The sequence below is a fragment of the Amblyraja radiata genome, chromosome 2 (assembly GCF_010909765.2).
Source record: "Amblyraja radiata isolate CabotCenter1 chromosome 2, sAmbRad1.1.pri, whole genome shotgun sequence".
In the NCBI taxonomy this organism is placed as follows: domain Eukaryota; kingdom Metazoa; phylum Chordata; class Chondrichthyes; order Rajiformes; family Rajidae; genus Amblyraja; species Amblyraja radiata.
The window spans coordinates 22,342,461-22,357,867 of record NC_045957.1 but is presented as its reverse complement, the minus strand read 5'-3'; the positions used below and the strand labels follow the sequence as shown (position 1 = coordinate 22,357,867).

General features: G+C 42.3%; 1 protein-coding gene across 3 annotated transcripts in view; it reads right to left on the bottom strand.

Annotated features, from left to right (window-relative positions):
* LOC116987104 overlaps positions 1 to 15,407 on the bottom strand; it is a 107,566-nt gene that overhangs the window by 18,396 nt on the left and 73,763 nt on the right. For all 3 annotated transcript variants that reach the window (XM_033043002.1, XM_033043003.1, XM_033043005.1), the window contains exons 17-21: positions 13,939 to 14,064; positions 10,825 to 10,914; positions 9,366 to 9,502; positions 2,005 to 2,112; positions 122 to 179 (exon numbers count right to left, since the gene is read on the bottom strand). In XM_033043002.1, coding sequence (XP_032898893.1) covers positions 122 to 179; positions 2,005 to 2,112; positions 9,366 to 9,502; positions 10,825 to 10,914; positions 13,939 to 14,064 — 519 coding nt within the window. The remainder of the gene's footprint in view (positions 1 to 121; positions 180 to 2,004; positions 2,113 to 9,365; positions 9,503 to 10,824; positions 10,915 to 13,938; positions 14,065 to 15,407) is intronic.

The following is a 15,407-nucleotide window of genomic DNA, read 5'->3' as shown; positions in this document are numbered from 1 at the left end:
CCTCTAAGGGGTCATGAGAACAGGAGTATCTTTCAAATAAAGGAACATTCAGACACTCTTATATTGTTGTGCACATTTTTTTTACTGTCCTAAGCTAAAACAGCAAGTATGTGTATTTTACCATATTTTGTTCCAGCTCGCCTTTCACTAAGTGGAATTCCATAATGATCTCGGACCACCTGAAAATTAAAAAGCAAATAATTTTGAAGAGGAAGCAATGTTATTAAAATATCAATTTTATAGAAATCATTTTGTAACATTCATCTATCACTTCCTGCCTTTCTGCATAACCAAGATGCATCGCCTTGGCAGAGATGTCATAACAATTTAGTAGGTACAAATTCAATTGTTCATGGTTCATCGTTCATCAGCAAAATCTTCTTCAAAAGATACTTCACAATTTACAAATATGGGGAATGACCATTATTAAATATTTAATATTGAATATTGTCATGACAGCAATTGAGAAGTATCTAGATGAATACCTACGTTTCCTAGGCATGCAAGGCTATAGACCAAGAGTTGGAAGATGGATTTAATAATAAAGAGTGCCTAATGGCAAGAGTGAATATGAAGGGCCAAAAGGCCTGTTTCAATGCTGTGGAACTCTTTTCACCTTCACAACCTTGTCCTTGGAAACTAAGCTATGTGGCTGTGTTCTGTGGAATGAGTCATACAGCATAGAAACTGGCCATCAGCCCAACTTGCCCCAGCCGACCAACATGCCGGGGTCGCTGTTCGGTCCCAGCGGCCGCTCGCAGGTGCACTAGTTCCACCTGCCTGTGCTTGGCACATATCCCTCTAAATCTATCCTAGCCAGGTAATTGTCCAAATGTTTTTGAACATTGTGATAGTACTTGTCTCAACTACGTCCACTGGCAGCTCGTTCCATATATCTACTACCCTTTGTGTAAAAAAGTTGGCTCTCAGGTTCCTATTAGATCTTTCCACCCACACCTTAAACCTATGCCCTCTGGTTCTTGATTCCCCTACTCTGCGTAAAAGACCCTGTGCATTTACAATACAATATGTTCACAACACTGCGCAACTGTGCCCAGGGCTGAGATATGAATGTTTTCTTCATCCAAATGTTTTGAATTCTCTACCCAAGAGAGCTATGGAGGTTCACTAGTTAAGTACCGTATTTCCCGGCAATGAAGACGCACCTGCGTCGAAGACGCACACCCATTTTGAGTTGATAATTTTTGAATAAAGGCTGGTGGGACATAGAATTTTTCACACTCAAAAATAAATAAACTAATAAATAAATAAATAATGAAGAAAGTGACAATTCAATTTGCCCAAGGTTTACAGATCTCCTCCATTCTGAATGACTGAATGGGTGGGGAGTGGAGGGTGACGGCAGGTGGAGAGATGGTGGGAAAAAGGATAGCGCTAAGAAATTAGGAAATTCAAACACAAGGATAAGAAGTGCCAAATCGGGATCGGCCGCCGAGACCGGACAGCATCCCCGGGCCGGCAGAAGGCGGTGAGGTGGCGGCCGGTTCCGCTGTTCGGTCCCAGCGGCCGCTCGCAGCCACACAAGCGACTTCCCTCCCCAAACCAGACTCCCCACACGCTGTGAAAGGAACTCTTTCCCCCCCCAGCGGAGCTGTCCTTTTACAGCCACTTCCCAATTTACAGCCGCTTCCCATCAGCTGTCAGCAATGAGGGGTAGACTTGGCTATCCCTCAGTACAGCAACATTGTTCTTGATGTTGCTGTACTGAGGGATAGCCAAGTCTATCTTTCTTGGCTAACAACCTAACCTTTGGCTTCCAAGACACAGGTAAATTTTCGTGCCTTATTTTTTGGTAAAAAATAGCTTCTTCATATATTCAAGATATGGAGATATTTTTGAATGTTACAGAAACAAAGAGACATTGGGTGAATACTGCAAAGTGGCACTATAAAAAGATAAACATTAAATAATAGGCCAGGTGCAAGACTTTGAATCGCCTACCATTTCTTGTGTAATAATGAACATTTAATGTTGTATATTTACCTTCACTGTTCCTCTTCCATCAATCTTTTCCATTTCTGCTGTTTTTTCCTTGACAAGTTGTTTGTATTTTCCTCCAGTTGCTTTCAATAAATCTGGGTGTTTCCTTTTCTGGAAAACATAATGTACTCTGTGAATGGAAAATCACAGCTGGTGACAAAGGTTAGGCATTCAAACATAGTCCACCTTTGCCAAAATCTTTGAAGGCACAAGAAACTGGAATCTTGAGCAAAGAATGAGTTGCTGGAGAAGGTTGCTGTAGATCAGTCACTACTGACTTGATCCATGTCTGGTTTTACTATTGCTGACCCAATCCGTAATCCATGTCGGGTTTCCACCATGCCATCTTGTGGAATGCGAGCAGCCATGCTTTCAGTTTTATCTACAACTTCGAGCCTACAGTACCTATGTATATGGTTCCGGTATGTATTATTAAAGTACTTATTATGAGGTTTTATGACTCAGTGTCAATAGTACTTTATACATGGTGTCAGAAGTAATACTTCGGATTGACTTTGGCTGCTGTTTATACGACTTTTTACAGTCTCAAGTATGGCTGAAGCTTTCCGAAAACCAGACCCACTCGTCTTCGATAGCATAGAAAATAGGTACAGGAGGAGGCAATTCGGCCCTTCGAGCCAGCACCGCCATTCATTGTGTTCATGGCTGATCGTCCCCAATCAATAACCCGTGCCTGCCTTCTCCCCATATCCCTTGATTCCACTAGCCCCTAGAGCTCTATATAACTCTCTCTTAAATCCATCCAGTGATTTGGCCTCCACTGCCCTCAGTGGCAGGGAATTCCACAAATTCACAACTCTCTGGGTGAAAAAGTTGTTTCTCACCTCAGTCTAAAATGGCCTCCCCTTTATTCTAAGGCTGTGGCCCCTGGTTCTGGACTCGCCCAACATTGGGAACATTTTTCCTGCATCTAGTTTGTCCAGTCCTTTTATAATTTTATATGTTTCTATAAGATTCCCACTCATCCTTCTAAACTCCAGTGAATACAAGCCTAGTCTTTTCAATCGTTCCTCATATGACAGTCCAGCCATCCCAGGGATCAAGCAGATCCTGCTTGATCCCTGGATCAAGCAGAATCAGAGAGCGATGCCATATCTTTGAGCGACAGTATAATGTCTTCATTGCTGTATCTTACTATAATAAGCCAGTGCTAAGATGCTCAACCTTGCAGGAGTTGAAGCTTACGAACGCGCACTAGTTTGTGTATGCAGATGAAATAACTCATCAACCTGTCAATGGTGCAGCTGTGGTCGTTACCCCTGCTGAATCACCCGACGACCCGGAATGTTTCAAAATAAAGTTTCGATAGCTGTGTGACCCTCAGGCCAATCCTCTCATCAAGCGGGTGAAGTTCTTCGGGTTCAATTTATAAGAGACAGATTATTGTGCGGTCTTATTAAGTTCATTTATTGTCACATACACCAATTGGTGTAGTGAAATTCACTGGCCAGGTCAGTCATACAATTTTAAAAAGCAACAGACTCAAAAAAAAACATTTTAACTTAAACATCCATCACAGTGACTACTACACATTCCTCACTGTGATGGAAGGTGAAAATAAAGTTCCAAGTCCTTCCCTTGTTGTTCTTCTTTGGTCGGGAGCCTCGAGCCCTCTGTTGACGGGACGGATTGATTCCCATAGCCGGCGGCGTTCGGGCCCTCCGCGTCGAGGCGATCAACTCCCGCATCGGAGGGTTGTCAGCTCCCTGCGCCGGGTGATCAAACCTCGCGTCGGGGCTGGACCTTCGTTCCGCGGCGTTGGAGCTCCAGACTTGCCTCTCCCGAGACTGCGAGCTCTTGATGGTAAGTCCGCAGGCCGCGGTGGGGCTCACGACAGTCCGAGGTGGCTTCCAGCTCCAGCGATGGTAGGCCGCAGAGCCCGGAGAATGTGATCCGAAAAATGATCACCTCTCCAGGAACGTAAGAACCTGAAATAAAAGTTTCCCCCAACCCCCCCACATAAAACAAACAGAAGAACATTAAAACAAACTTTGAACAAACGCTAAAAATAACAAAAAGGATGAAAAAAACGACCAACTAAGAAGAAAGCTTGTCCGTGACCCTGCCATAACTTTGGATAGGGCTGTCACTGTTGGCGAAAATTCCGGGCTGTCTGTTCGTCACGCTAGAACGCTAACAGAGGCACAGCATTCCACCATGGGAATTGATAGTGTCCAGGCTTCCTTTCCTAGACGACCGAAGCAAGAGATAACAATGCAAGCACAGTTTGATAAGCCTGTGACAAGATCTATTACTCAATGCAATAACTGTGGCGGTGCTCACATTGCAAAAATGGAGAAATGTCCCGCGTTTGGCCAGATCTGCCATGGATGCAAAAGGCGCAACCATTTCTGGAGATGTTGCAGATCTCGGCCCAGCAGAGTGAATACAAAACAATCCGTGAATCTGCTACAGGCTGAGCCTTTGCCTGCTTTATATGATAGAGACATTGATGATAAGCCTAAAGTGGATGGCGTGATTCTGCAAACACATTTCATTACAAGACAAAATCAAGTTCAAGTTGAAGTGAGTTTATTGTCATGTGTCCCTGTATAGGACAATGAAATTCTTGCTTTGCTTAAGCACACAGAAAATAGTAGGCATTTACCCCAAAACAGATAAATGTGTCCATATACCATGATATAAATATATACACACATGAATAAATAAACTGGTAAAGTGCAAATAACAGAAAGTGGTTATTAATAATCAGAGTTTTGTCCGAGCCAGGTTTAATAGCCTGATGGCTGTGGGGAAGTAGCTATTCCTGAACCTGGTTGTTGCAGTCTTCAGGCCCCTGTACCTTCTACCTGAAGGTAGCAGGGAGAGGAGTGTGTGGCCAGGATGGTGTGGGTCTTTGATGATACTGCCAGCCTTTTTGAGGCAGCGACTGTGATAAATCCCCTCGATGGAAGGAAGGTCAGAGCTGATGATGGACTGGGCAGTGTTTACTACTTTTTGTAGTCTTTTCCTCTCCAGGGTGCTCAAATTGCCGAACCAAGCCACGATGCAACTGGTCAGTATGCTCTCGACTGTGCACCTGTAGAAGTTAGAGAGAGTCTTCCTTGACAATCCGACTCTCCGTAATCTTCTCAGGAAGTAGAGGCGCTGATGAGCTTTTTTGCTAATTGCGTTAGTGTTCTCGGACCAGGAAAGATCTTCAGAGATGTGCACGCCCAGGAATTTGAAGTTCTTGACCCTTTCAACCATCGACCCGTTGATATAAATGGGGCTGTGGGTCCCCCTCCTACTCCTTCCAAAGTCCACAATCAGTTCCTTGGTTTTGCTGGTGTTGAGGGCCAGGTTATTGCGCTGGCACCATATGGACAGTTGCTCGATCTCTCTTCTATATTCTGACTCATCCCCATCAGTGATACGCCCCACAATAGTGGTGTCGTCAGCGAACTTGATGATGGAGTTCGCACTGTGGTTCGCTACGCAGTCATGGGTATAGAGTGAGTACAGCAGGGGGCTGAGCACGCAGCCTTGAGGTGCTCCCGTGCTGATTGTTATCGAGGCTGACACATTTCCACCAATACGAACAGACTGTGGTCTGTGGATGAGGAAGTCGAGGATCCAGTTGCAGAGGGATGCGCAGAGACCCAGTTCTGCGAGTTTGGTAACCAGTTTGGAGGGGATGATTGTGTTAAATGCGAAGCTGTAATCAATGAATAACAGCCTGACATATGAGTTTTTGTTGTTCAAGTGGTCCAGTGCGGAGTGGAGGGCCAGCGAGATCGCATCCACCGTTGATCTGTTGTGGCGGTAAGCGAACTGCAGTGGGTCCAGGTTTTTGTCGAGGTAGGAGTTGATTTGCTCCATGATCAACCTCTCAAAGCACTTCATCACCACCGGTGTTAGTGCCACTGGTCGATAAGTCATTGAGGCACGTCACCTTACGTCATTACGTCAGTGGCCACTGTGAAGCTAAACAACAATGCGATTGAAATGAAGATCGACTGGAGCGAAATGTAATATTTTCTCTCGCGAGGCATGTTCGGAATGCAGAGTAATTAAAAACTTGCAGTACTACCGTGGCGTATGGTGGGAGTGAACTCGATTGTATCAACCATACAAACTGGAGTTTTATGTCGTCGACAGAAAGGTCGTACCACTTTTGGGCCTTGATGCCTGCAAAGTTATGGGACTGGTTTCCTTCAGCAAGGCTGTGCATCAACTAACTCCAATTCCCGATTCGACACAATGTATTCTTACGGATTACCAGCATCCTTTCACTAAGGAGCTAGGCAAGCTACCAACAACCTACTCTATGACTTTAGACCCAGAGGTACGACCCTTGGTTCATCCTGCTCACCGTGTACCCATTGACATGCGGAACCAAGTCAAAGACAAACTGGACAGAATAGTGACATTGGGAGTTATCACACCTGTTTCAGAACCCACCGATTGGGTGTCCTCGATGGTGGCTGCTGCAAAGAAGTATAAACAGGAGATTCGCATATGTATTAATCCGAGGGACCTAAACACCGCAGTTAAAAGGCCCCATCACCCTTTGCGTACCGTGGAGGAAGTAGCTGCCCACATGGGTAAGGCAGCAGTGTTCTCCGTGTTAGATACCAAGAGCTCATTCTGGCAAATCCCCCTGGATCATGCATCATCTATCCTTACCACCTTCAGCACTGCTTTAGGCCGCTACAGATCCTTGCGGATACCGTTCGGTATCATTTCAGCCAGTGAGGTGTTTCAACGTTCAATGGAGCAACTCTTTGATAGATTCCCTTGTACAATCATCGTAGACGACATTATTGTTACCGGCAAAGACTTGGAACAGCATGATGCTAATTTAAAGAAAGTGCTCTAGTGTGCCAGGGAAGTGAATTTGAAACTTAATCCCCACATGTGTTGGTTCCGTGTTAACCAGGTGAGCTACGTGGGGCATGCTTTCACAAGTAACGGCCTAAAGGCAGATCCTTCCAAGACTACAGCTATCAGCGAGATGTCAGCGCCAACAGATGTTGCCAGCCTGTAGAGATATCTGGGCATGGTTGATTACCTCGGGAAGTTCACCCCCAACTTCAACGAGCTGTCGGCTCCCCTACGGCAGCTTACTCACAAAGACACTGCCTGGACGTGGCACGAACAACAGCAACGTGCTTTTGAACGGGAGGAGCTGTGGTGGCGCGCGGCTGCGACCCGACTTCGGAGCTTCGGAGGCTCCGGCCGCAGGCCCGGTGGACAGGAACATCGGGAGCTCGCAGGTCCCTTGTGGGGGACCGCTTTTCGGAGCTCCCGCAATGGCAGCTTCTCCCGCTGGAATCGCGGGGTTTAAAGGACTCGGAGCGGGGCCTAACATCGCCCGGCGTGGCTTAAACGGCCACGGGACTTACCATCGCCCGCCAGGGGCTTTAACATCGGGAGCCCCAGTTCGCCTCGACGCTGCAGTTGGACTGCTGGACCGCGGGAGAAGAACAAAGGGAAGAGATAAGACTTTTGCCTTCCATCACAGTGAGGAGGTGTTGGAGATTCACTGTGATGGATGTTTGTGTAAACTGTGTTAAGTGTGGGTCTTTGTTTTTTTTGTAATGTTATGCCCCTGTCCCACTTAGGAAACCTGAATAGAAACCTCTGGAGACTTTGCGCCCCACCCAAGGTTTCCGTGCGGTTCCCGGAGGTTCCCAGAGGTTTTTGTCAGTCTCCCTATCTGCTTCCACTACCTGCAACCTCCGGCAACCACCTGCAACCTCCAGGAACCGCACGGAAACCTTGGGTGAGGCGCAAAGTCTCCAGAGGTTTCCATTCAGGTTTCCTAAGTGGGACAGGGGCATAAGACTGCAGAAAATGCAATTTCGTTCAAACCAAGCTGTTTGAATGACAATAAAAGGCATTTTATTCTATTCTAAATGAACACATAAACCTTTAAAATTTGAGATAGGATCTTCTACAAACTTATAGCACTTGTACCATCGTATCCCAACATCCAACACTACCCCCACAAAACATGGAACATTACAGCACAGGAACAGGCCGTGCAACCCATGTCTGTTCTGAACATGATGCCCAATTAAACAAATCCATTCTGCAGTCACATCATCCATATCCATCCATTCCCTACTTATTCTGGTCCTGATCTAAATGTTTTGTACATGCCACAGGTGTATCTACCTCCGCCAACAGCCCTGGAAGCGGGTTTGAAGCATCTACCACTCTTTGTGTAAAACTCTTGCCCGACACATCTCATTTAAACTTTATCCCTCTCACATTAAAGCTATGCCCTCTGGTATTTGACATTTCCACCTTGGAAAAAAGATTGTGACTGTCTACTCAATCGATGCATTATGAGTCACACAATTTTATAAACTTCTATTAGGTCTCCTTTCATTCTCCGATACTTCAGAGAAAACAAATTCAAGTTTGACCAACCTCTTTGTAAACCTCTTCTGCACCCTTTCAAAGACTCCACATTCTTCGTGCAATGGGGCATCCAGAAGTGCATAAAGTACTCCAAACCTAGCCTAACCAAAGTTTTATTGAGCTGCAACAAATTTTATTAAGCAGAGGGAAATTCAGTGCTGAAAGGAAGATGTTGGCATTTCAATGACTATTGTAAATTAAGTTTTTAAAACCTTGTCTAATGTTTCAGTGATTAGTGCAAGTCTGTGTGTTGCTTAAAAAGTAACAGAATTGGAATATAAATATAGAGTACGTTACAGGAGAGCAAGCTGCATTTCTGGATTGCAAAAAATACAGCATTGTGAGCACCCAGAAACCCACAAACAAACATTTCAATTGTCGGTGTCTCCAGTTTGAATTTTGCTGTCTCAGATTCATCAAGGAAGCATGAGAATTGAATGTAGGAAAAGGATAAGGTATCTGGATCTCCTTCACACTTTTATTATATAAGAAGGAACTCACAATTGTGATCAGTTGATTACATGTTGATTACACAGTTTAAATAGTTTAATCCACAGTTCAAATAGAAATCACAAATTGTATAATATAGAAAACTTTCTTTCTTCCTTATTATGACAAAAAAGGTCATTTGGTTGTGAGAGATTATGCAAATTCCAATAAATGAGCACCCAAATTCAGGATTGAACCCATTCTCGAGTATCGTGAGCCTCTTTGTCACACTCCTATGTCAAATATATTGCCTTCTGTTTAAAAAATTAAGTTCACTTATTTGCTGAATTATTTTCAATAATAATTAAGATATCAAATGTTTCACATGGAAAATTCTGATGTTTATAATGCACACGAACAACACAGAAAAACAGCATTTGTAGTTAATTCATGTTTGTTAAACCATGAAGGCATTTCAGACCAACTTTTCAACTGATATAGTGTAATTATATTTAAATGTATTTGCCATTTTTTATACTTACTACATAATTCGACTTGTGTTTAAGTCCAAAGATATGTGCCAAAATACACCGAAGAGGCAATTCACAATTGCACAATTCACAATAATACAATGGTTCCGTTTTTCCTTTATAATGATATTCAGTCAAAAAATCTAGCCCTGAAAAGTAAAGCATAAATACCTTAACAATGTTAAAACAACTAAAGGTTTGCAGAATAGTTAACTAATCATGACAGCATCAACACCAGTAATCAAGTATCAAGTATATATTTATTGTCATTTTCCTGAGTACTCACATACCCAGAGGAAACAAAAAAACGTTGCTCAACCAGTGTCCATTCAGTGTGCAGTAAAAAATAAATAGAAATAAAAATACATATATCATGAACAAATTAAACACTCTACTCTCTACTAAACATCAACAGGCGTTCCGATCGGCAGCGGCACGACAGTGGCTCTGCTGCAGTGTCCAGGTTGGTGGTTGGTGTGCGATACTTTGGCAGGGGGCAAAGTCCGTTTATCAGTCTTATAGCCTGCGGGAAGAAGCTGAAGAGCATCCTGCTGGTTTTGCAGCTAATGCTCCTGTACCTCTTCCCAGATGGCAGGATGGAGAATATGTGATGCGATGGGTGGTAGGGGTCTTTGATGATGGAGATGGCCTTGCTGATACATCTCTTCCTGTATATGTCCAGCAGGAAAGGGAGTGGAGCACCAATAATCCTGCTGGCGGTCTTCACAATCCTGTCTAGTTGGTGCCGTTCGTGAGAATCTTCGAGACTCATGACTCCCCATCCTTTAATCTTACACATAATTTCCCACTCTCATTAGTGTAATCCCAAATTTGCATAGGGGTCTCTAAATAAAAAGACACAATACATTTCAGTTCTTAAGACTGTAATTTGGCTAACTTTCTCTGCACTGGCTCTTTTTTAGAGAAATCCTTCCAGTGTCACTCCTCACATTCCACTGTTCCTTCTATTTCCAATATTGAAAATACTGTCACATCTTATCCATCACTCTCTAAATCTCTGATCATTTTCCAACAAGCTTTTGGCCTCTGATTCAATTTTCATCACACCCTTAGCTGGTCTGTTCCCACCACATATACAAGTTGTGTTTTCTAAATTCTAATCAGACATTGCATTAAAAATATTCATGCTTTTTCTACATCCTTTGCCACCCATCTTAACTTGCCCCTTCTCGGTATCAAATCACTTTAGGAACTTTGTCACCTTATTTACACTATCTAATCACTTTATGATTTGAAAGTCCTCCATTAAATCTCTTCCTCACCTTCTCCACTCTAAGGAGAACAAGAACAGACTTTCAGTACTAATCAAAATTAACCTATCATGATTTCTAAGAACCTGAAACATTAGTTTGGGGATTATTTGGAATAAACATAATTCAATAAAAGAGACGCACGCAGCATAGGAAATCGTGCAGAAATTAAACAATAAAAATATTTAAAATACACAAACCTATTATTGTCTTGTCAAAATCTGATTGTTTGATGTGATCGTCAAGAACTTTAGATCCTAATGAACCTTGCAAGTTATTCGCTATTCCAGCTGTTTAAAAAATAATAGGCACATAAGAGTACAAATAACCACACCCCCTCTAATTATTATTTGCAAAGACCTCTTTTCCAAAGTGATGGAAATTGAGGCCAAATGTTGTTCTGATTGCAGAGCTCTGTGTCAACATGGCAACCTTTCTTGCCTAGAATCACCTAGAATCACTGTTCAGATTCAATATTAAGTATATTTTGCAATTTAATTTGTTCTTCTAAATACAATAGCTGAAACAAAGTATCATAAGAAAATGTCTTAGTTTCAAATGAGATCAAAATGTATCCAACTATTTAAATACCAATGAATGAATCACATGATCCATCTTGTTCAACTTCTATGCTAAGTAAATCAAATGCTGGTATATAGGCTGTGGGCTGAGGAGCTTTTTTGTGCAGTTTTGTGACCCAACTCACGGAACTACATGAAATTTTCACATATTGTGTAAAAATGTTATATAAATAATCCCTGAAACTCGTCAAGAACAAAACTTGCACATTTTTATTAAATTCGAGAAAAAACTGGAAAATATCGGGTATTTTTAGTCCAATCAAAGCACGTTTAACATTGAGTCGGACGCCAGTTGGCCAATCACGCGCTTTGTTTCAGGCTAGCTAGGCTGAGAGTGCACACATCATGGCTGAGAGTGCTTCTACTGATGCCTGTTTTACTGGAGATTCCGATGAAGGTTCTTTGTTGTTCTGTGGAATACATGTCGTGGAAACGCAGCAGGGTATTTGAATTTAGTGAGAAAAGCATTAAGAAGTCTGAAGAATGTGCAGCTAAGTGGATAGAAGTGGAACAAAGCCTTGAAAGCAAAGTCGCTGCTGAGGTGCTGCAACACAAACAAGACAGCCAAGTTGTGAAACCAGTGAAGCATTGTGAATCAACTGGAGCTGAAAGGTAAGATCTAAAGTCTGAATTTATGAAAATTAATCTGTATGGACTTTAATTAATTTAATTGCACCCTTTTATAATGTGAAAAAATTAGATTTGGAGGCTGTTCATTCACTCATTCAGTCACTCATTCAGTCACACAATCATTCATTGACTCATTCATTCATTCATGAAGTTGAGGGCCTAAACTGTGTGTATCCATAACAAAGTAAATTATACATTTTCACTAATGCCAGCTTGTTGTAGTCTAATAAGTCATTAACATCTAATCTCGGAGCTGCCTGCGATCACTTACAGGGAAAAAGTGCTCCGACCGCGGGGCCTATGTACTTAACATAGTGAAGCCGCGGTCTCAATTAAGAAGCGGCCGATTCGCGAACGCGGAGCCGTGGTGTGTGTTTGGATCATCACGGTGGGGGGGAGGCTGTACATAGTGCTGTCTGTAGCGGCCGTGTCCAGGCCCCGACCACGGGAGAACAACGGAGGAATGTTGACGGTGCTTTATAGGCTTCCATCGAGAAATGGTCAGAAATGGTTGATGTTTATGTAGAAATGAATTGGTGTATGTGAACTTGAACTAATTTATCTATGGTAGTAACAGTGTTATTCTCATTAACATTAAGAAGAGGTTGAAATTTTATGAATTGAAGTCCATGCAGAATTGAAGTCCATGCAATGAGATGGGGTTTTTTGTAGCCTCTGCCTGACCCTCAATTTGAACTTGAACTAAATTATCAATGGACTTATCAAAACTTATCAAAAGACTTGGAATCTGATGAAGAATATTCAGATGAAGATCAGATGTAATGTAAACAAATAAATTGGGGAAATAAATGATTATATAAAGTTTTATTTTAATGTCGATCGTTTCACTATTTATTTGGTCAAATTATTTAAACAATGAGTGAATTAGTTATGATAATGGCGTGCTGGTGAATGAGTGCGACAGCCCACCCATCCACACATACATACATCCACACACACATCCATCCGTACGCACACTTCCATGCATGCACACACATACATACATGCACACATACATCCGCACACACATACACACATCCATCCGCACACAGACATACATGTACACATCCACACACATATATCCACACATACATGCACACATCCATCCATTCACACATACATCCATCCACACATACATACACACTTACATCCACACATCCACAGATACACGTTTGACAGGTATACACAGACACACACACAAACTACAGATACTCAAACAATGCAACACTTTTAGGGTTATTTTAGGTTAAAGGTAATATCCCTCATTTGCAAAGTCTCTAACATAAATATAGGCTCATTGTAGCTTAAAATGAATACTCATCGAGTAAACATCAGAGCATTCGATTCTTGTGACATTTACATCAGAAATAAGACAGGTCTCTTACAGGTCTGTCCCCCAGCCTGGCACTGCCCCAGTCCCACTATGGCCGTGACCCCCACTCTGCACACTGGCAGTCAGTGGGGTTCAGTAAAGGGAGGAACCCACAAGAACTGCCCTCACCCATTAATTAGGCTGCTTCAGGAGCAGGACCTCTGCGACAGTGTCATTAAAAAAACACTCACAATTATATTCATCATATTATCTTTATATAATATAATTATACTTAATTATATATGATTACAGTCATATTTACAAGTCATATATATATTAATATATAGGTATAATAATATAGTTTAAATGGACTGCAACATGGAAATAGGCTGCCCATGGTGTAATATGGGCATTGGCCACTAGATGGCGCTTACTTTCCCAATCTCATTTTCTAATTAGTTTAATTAAGTAATGTGCAACTTTTGGCACTGAAGAGTTATGACATCCTTCTTAATTATATTTAATCTAAACTTGTGGAAAATATCATGTAGTTCCGTGAAGCGGGTCACAAAAATGGATTTCGAGACACATTTTTGCTGCTCGGCCCACAGCCTAATATTGTTGGTTAAATTCAGTTAGTCAGAATTTCAGAAACTATACCACCAACTCAGGAGTGGCCAAGATGCCATAACTAATGCCCACAACAATTTCTAAGTTCTTTCATTCTCTCAAGGCTTTCAGTTTTTGAGGCTTCCTTCCTCTCATGATAATATTGATATTTTTTTCCTCACCGTCATGCTTTGCAGAGGTTCCCTCAGGTGCACGCACTGATTTGGACACCAGTTTTTTATGCAGCTGGCGAGTGATGGGAAGACCATCTGGGTAGAGATACATCTTATCTCCAGTTGTCTTACGGACTTTAAAATGAAAATGCACAATTCAGTAATATGACAAAGAATATAACATTTACAGCAGGAGACAAAGTAAATTATGAGAATTATGCAAAGGGAAATAAGATTAACATACATAGATGGATAATAAATGAGGAAGAATAAAGGGGCCAGTAGAAAATAATGAATAATAAAGAGGAAAGATACATTTTATTATGTTGCCAACACGGAGAGAAATTAACTAAAGAAAGCTTTGGGATCGAAGAGAGATGCTGAATGCATATAAAATTGGCATCACAGAAGGAAGCAGAGGGTGGTGGAAGGTTGCTTTAGGGACTGGATTAGTGGTGTGACTCAGTGTTTGGTGCTGGGCCCTTTGTTGATGTCATCTATAATCAATGATTTGGATGAGAATGTGCATGGCATGATTTGCAAGTTTGCAGATGATACAAAAGTGAGTGGTATTGTAGATAGTGAAGATGGTTGTCAAAAATTGCACCTTGATCAGTTGGGCAGGTGGGCTGAGGACGGTTGATGGAATTTAATACAGAGTAATGTGAGGTGTTGCATTTTGGGAAGTCTAACATGGGCAGCACCTACACAGTGTAATGGTATGGCTCTGGGGAATGTTGTAGTGGGACCTGGGAGTGTAGGTACATAGTTCCTTGACAGTGGGCTCACAGGTCGATAGGGTGTTCAAAAAGGCTTTCAGCACGTTAGCCTTCATCAGTCAGAGTATTGAGTATATACAGTTGGGAGGTCATGTTGCAGTTATATTAGTTGTTGGCGAGGCCACGTTTAGAGTATTGTGTTCAGTTTTGGGCAGCATGTTATAGGAAAGATGGTGTCAAGCTGGAAAGGGTGCAGGGAAGATTCATAAGGATGTTGCCAGGACTTGAGGACTTAAGCTATAGGGAGAGGTTTAGCAAACTAGGAATCTATTGCTTGGAGGGCAGGAGTATGAGGGGTGATCTTATAGAGGTGTACAATTCATGAAAGGAATAGATTGAATAAACGTACAGTTACTTGCCCAGAGTAGGGGAATCGAGAATCAGAGGACATAGATTTAAGGTGAGGAGGAAAAAATTTAATACGAACCTGAGGAGTAACTTTTTATTTTATTTCATTTTTTACACAAAATGTGGCGGGTGCATGGAACAAGCTGCTGGAGGAGGTAGTTGAGGCAGGTACAATTGCCACATTTAAGAAACATGTAGACAGGTACAATGATAGGATGGGTTTAGACGGATATGAGGCAAATGCAGGCAGGTGGGATGAGTGCAGATGGGACGTTAAATGGTGTGGGCAAGTTGAGCCAAAGGACCTGTTTCCATCCTATGAATCTATGACTTTGCAAAATAAAGGAATTT